Source organism: Lepisma saccharinum, chromosome 2 (genome assembly GCF_977018435.1).
Source record: "Lepisma saccharinum chromosome 2, izLepSacc3.1, whole genome shotgun sequence".
NCBI classification, from domain to species: Eukaryota; Metazoa; Arthropoda; class Insecta; order Zygentoma; family Lepismatidae; genus Lepisma; species Lepisma saccharinum.
This window is the reverse complement of record NC_139230.1, coordinates 147773944-147779017: the sequence shown is the minus strand read 5'-3', so window position 1 is coordinate 147779017 and position 5074 is coordinate 147773944. Positions and strand designations below refer to the sequence as shown.

Genomic DNA, 5074 nt, shown 5'->3' with positions numbered 1-5074 from the left:
CTCTATATTAACATTTGTTACAATGTTGTACTTTTTTTTCACAAAACATTGCTGAAAAAAATATTCAAAAATGTCTGAAAATGAAAAGAAAATTTAACAAATTTTTGTTCATTGAAAAGAGGAAGTTTTGTAGATTTAAGAAATGTGTGGTAAATGAAAACAAATTAAAAATATTTTCTCTATGTTTTTTTTTAAAAAAACAACCAAAAACTGCAGACCAGAGGCAAAAATGCTGTATTATGAGGCCAGACCAGAATGTGTTAATTTCCATGTCATCATGAAGTTACTTTGACACAGTGGTTCACAATTCTGATGTACATATTATATCATCATGTGCCGACTGGAATCCACAGCTAAATTCTTTAGCCAAAAGGTAAAGACATTCATTGAAGTAAAACAGCCTCAAAGTATTGAAATCTATAATAAGCATATGGGTAGGGTAAACCTTGTTGATTAATTGCACTGTACAGAAATGTCAAAAAGATTACAGTACATGCGCATCTTTTACCACATGTAAAATGTTTTTGTAGTAAATACTTGGATGCCATGGAGAGGAAGTTAAAAAACTAGAATGGATCTATTGACACTACAAAGACAAAATGACAAAAAAATGTTCAACATGAATGGGCTACAATCAACAAAGATCAGCGACTGACAGTCTGAGAACTAGGTGATGTGTTGGGGATTCCAAAAACTAAAGTGTCTGAAATTTTGATGGAAGATCTTGGCATGAAACATGTTTGCAGCAGGTGACTCAACCACCCTACAGCTCAGATTTGTCATTATGATGCCAGGTGTTCCGAGTTCAAATCCACGCCTGGGCTGTTCCATAAACTTAAATCACCTTGGAAAGGGAAGATATTCCAGACCATCAATGAGATTCAGGCCTGTATGACAAGGCAGTACCAGTGGAGGCACATAGTGGTTTGTATCCAACTTTAAATTGTAGGTCCAGTCATGATTAGCCTTACTGTGCATAAAGTGGACTTAAAACATGAATTCAATGATAAGGTAGTTATTCGTGATTCCAACACAGAACTTTGTAGTATGTTTTGAACAGTGGAAAAGATGCTGGGAAAACTGTGTGACTAAGGGTATGCACAATGTATGTACAATGTTCCTTGTATCTTGTGCTATTTTAATAAATATATAGATTTTTTGTAATTGTGATTGTATTTTTGTGTATTATATGACTCGATGCTTACAGGACAGATCACCTAAATACATTAGAATTGTATAATGAAGACTTATATGCAATAAGACTGCCCAATATTTATGAACATAGTAATTGTATTTGTTCAAAAATCTCAAAATTATTTATTTGTGCATTCTTACAATAAATTACTATGAAAATTTGTAAGACCAATGTGGAAGTCCTCATTGTCCTCATATGAGGACAGGACATCATCACAGTATGTAAGACACTCACAAGGAAAGAATTTGGGTTTGAACAAATGAATCCACACCAAATGCCCATGGTGAGTTGTGTACAGACCCCTGGCTTCACTTTCGTTTGTCTTCAAAACTCTGCAGTTACCTGTTGAGGCCATGTTGAATCTGCCAGCTACCTGCTGCTTTGCCAGTCGAGACTGTGCAGGTACAAGTATTGCATTAATTAAGATTGTTTGTGTAGTGAAACATCAAATGGATCAAAGATTGGTGATCAATCCAGCTAATGTATTAAGATTGGTTGAGGTCAAGTTACAATGAACTGCTCATCTTGAAAATGGTCTTTGTACATAAGACGAATTATTTGCATATTTTCTGGTTTCCTTAATCATGCAAAAATATGACAACCAATTAGAAATGGACAGTGTTGCATCCCTAGAATGCACTTATGGTAGTGACAGTGATAACAAGGAGCATGTTTAAGGAATAATGCCAAGGTAAGTCCAAGGAGAGATGATGGAAGCAGTGAAAGTGAATACCAACCTTCTCCTGTAGAAAAGTCTAAAGTCAAAAGTGTCATCATGCTGTTCCATTACAGGATAACAGAGAGTATCAAAGATGATATTACAATGTCAGAGGTGTCACCACTTTTAGCAAACTCCTGGAAAGATATCTAATGAGATCTAAAAGCAATATTAAAAGCATGTTGGACTATGTGACATTGAATGGAGAAGATGTACAGTTTTCAAAGGAAATTATACATTGCAGTTAAATGTCATAAGGCAACACATAAAGGCCAAGTTTGATGGGACAAGAAAAGGCAGGTGTTCAACAATGGTGTACCATTCATTACTGGCATTTGCAACTTTTGGGGATGGACATTGCCAGACATGTCAGACTTCTGATCTTCACAGCGTCAGAGGGTTTCATAACTAATTTGAAAAGGGATTTTAAAGAAAGTCACATAACAATTGTCCAAGTACAAAAAGATAAGCAAGAGGAAGGAGAGATAATAAAATGAGCCAAAGCATTTGTTACTGGAGATAAGGAGCAAATGAGGACAGAAAATATTCAACTGGGGTGTGTCTGGAACTGTGATCAATAAGTTTCATATGGTTACAAAACTGGAGAAAATGAGAAATTTTGTCAAAAAGTTGAAAATTGTCAGTTCTTGTATAAGAACAAAATTTGGGATCACAGTGAGGAAATGACAGATTATATATCAACTATGAGCTAACAACAACTACTAGAAGCATCTGGAGGAAAACACATAGATTTAAAAACCATCCCATGAAAATCTACCAAATATTCAACAAAATAATAACAGACTTCATTACATTTCAGCATACTGCAGCTAATATTGCATGCCAGTTTCTTTATCATGAAATTTAATTTTGTTTCACTACACATGGCGGACAGCTAGCCATGATCCCAAGTATCCATAACTGTTGGGCCAACATCAGTTTTTTCGTGGGAAAGGTTGGGCTTATATTGGTTGGCAAATTGAAGTTGGTCTTATGTTGGGCCAATGGTGGTTGCCAGCGTTTGCCCAACCATGGAAAAATTAGTCAAAATCAATTTTAAAAACAACTTTCTTATGTTAAGACAACTTTCAAGAATATTCTGTAAATTCTAGCGTGTAAAATAAATTATATGTAACAGTGTTTCTTTTCGAATATTTCAGTCATAGCACATACTGGAAATATACTATATTTTTAATGAAAGTAGAAGCTATTTTTAACTTGCAGTCACTCACCAGTCCTTTGTCAGCCACCATGGATAAAAGATATGCTGGAATTGCTTATTGTTTGTCTCTTTTGCTGTAGGAGAACAAGAACATTCTTACAGGTATTCTTGTGAAGGTGGTTAAGCAATGTTATGTGCAAACTAAATTCCATGAAAGGTGGAAAACTAAGTAAACTCTAGAAAGTTTTTTGTGCCTTTTTTGTGATGCCTTGAAAACAATTATACCATGTGACTGAGAAAGTGCTGTATATATTTTTTTTCACAAATAATTTGTACTATTGTTTACATTTGACCTCACAATAAATTATGTATGTATGAGATCAAAAACCTATCTTTACTTTAGTTTTCAGTATGTTGGCCCAACGTGAAAACCACACATTGGCCCAATGTAAAAACCATGCATTGGAACCACAGCCAGAATTAATTTTGCTCAATGGTATGCTCTTATGTTTTCAGTACATTGGGCCAACCACTTTTGATTACTTGGAATAGTGGTGAACCTGTGTATTGCTTTGATAATTTTATTGTATACTTTTCTTGGATGTCCTCATATGCATTTGTAGTTAAGTGGTTAAGTGCACTACTTGCACATTCTACAGTCACCTCTAGTTGACGTTTGCAGAAAAATGACCATCACCAGCAAATTCACTGGTATGTACTCATGTACTCAGGCTGTAACAGAAGTTTGGTGCAAATTCCCTGATTCAAACCCAAATTTTACTTTCCTTGTCAGAACCTTAACATTTAAATATCCCAGTTTACATAACTTAAAAATACATACATTAAAATGATTTTCCTTCACTTTTTTCATAATTTGGTCATGAGAGGATTAAGTATAAATTCTTATGTACTTCTGTATTTGATTGCTTCATATAATTCCACAGCTTCCTCAAAATAAAATAAATATAGCTATATGCCACTTATGAGCTAACATTTAGTTTCAGACATTTTAAAATGCATATTGATTCACACAGTGTTTCTACCTTCTTCTTTAGGTTCCAAGAATTGTTACATGTTGGAAATTTATAGTTTGCATCACAGCACTACAGAAAGCATTAGCAGCTCTGAGCATTAAAAGGATGCCTTCTAGTGTAAATGTGCCCAAGGATGACCAGTCTCCTCCTCCTTCTCCCCCTCCTGCACCTTCCCCTTCTCCACCTCCTGCTCCTGCTCCTGCTCTTGCTCCCCAGCAGCCACAATACCAGATGTCAGGAGCTCAAAGAGATAGACAACTTTTCCTAGGAGTTTTGGGTCCAATGAGGGGTACAGTGCTACTGGAGCAACTGAAAGAATTTTTAATAGTACTGCTACATTCTCAAACATGTCTTTTTGCTGAGAGTCGTGGAACGAATCCGGTTAGTATTGAAAAATTGCTGAGTATTTGTAGTTGTGGCTATATGGTAAAACCAGGAGCATTTCTCCTTCATGAAAAATTTGTATTTTATTTATTATGTATCACAAAATTTTTAGGGTGCAAAAACCTATATTTTTTATAGTAGGTGGATTAGGGTGAATTCTAAAATGCTGTTTTTGCACAATTGGAATATCGATTTTTTTTAATACAGTATTATTTCAGTCTTTGTCAGTAATTTGTAGATGAAATCACTTTCTCATTAAGAATATCTTCCAGTGGCACCTCATGTTGAACCTTAGTAGGAGCGATAAGTTACAAATTTGCTCTACTAGTAATGTGAATTTAAATGACGCATTTCGTATAACAGCCAACATGATAAGAAATTTATATATTTGTGTTTACTGAATATCATGTTTCACGTTTGCACATATTATAATAAATTTAATAATAATTTAACAGTAATAAGAAGATCAATAAAGATCCAAGAACTAATATAGCTAATTCTAACTGATTTAACAGTAGTATCTTCTAACTTAACAGAAGTAATGAAATAAAGAAGTGAAGTTGCCACATTATCAGGAATAT

At 34.5% G+C, this 5074-nt stretch overlaps 1 protein-coding gene across 1 annotated transcript; it reads left to right on the top strand.

The window, feature by feature from the left end:
• Nucleotides 1-250: 250 nt before the first annotated feature.
• On the top strand, nt 251-4788 carry LOC145983691 (uncharacterized). Its single transcript, XM_083116747.1, has 3 exons — nt 251-373; nt 4131-4398; nt 4754-4788. Exons 1-3 carry the CDS (start codon nt 332-334, stop codon nt 4786-4788), a joined length of 345 nt encoding a protein of 114 aa, XP_082972873.1. The 5' UTR covers nt 251-331.
• The last annotated feature ends 286 nt before the right edge of the window (nt 4789-5074 follow it).

Bases quoted from the DNA above. Each gene is read 5' to 3' on its own strand.
- LOC145983691 (XM_083116747.1), top strand. From the start codon at position 332: ATGTGCCGACTGGAATCCACAGCTAAATTCTTTAGCCAAAAG. The intron at 374-4,130 runs GTAAAGACATTC...CTTCTTCTTTAG, and splicing joins CTAAATTCTTTAGCCAAAAG to GTTCCAAGAATTGTTACATG. The intron at 4,399-4,753 runs GTACAGTGCTAC...TTTCTCATTAAG, and splicing joins AGTTTTGGGTCCAATGAGGG to AATATCTTCCAGTGGCACCT.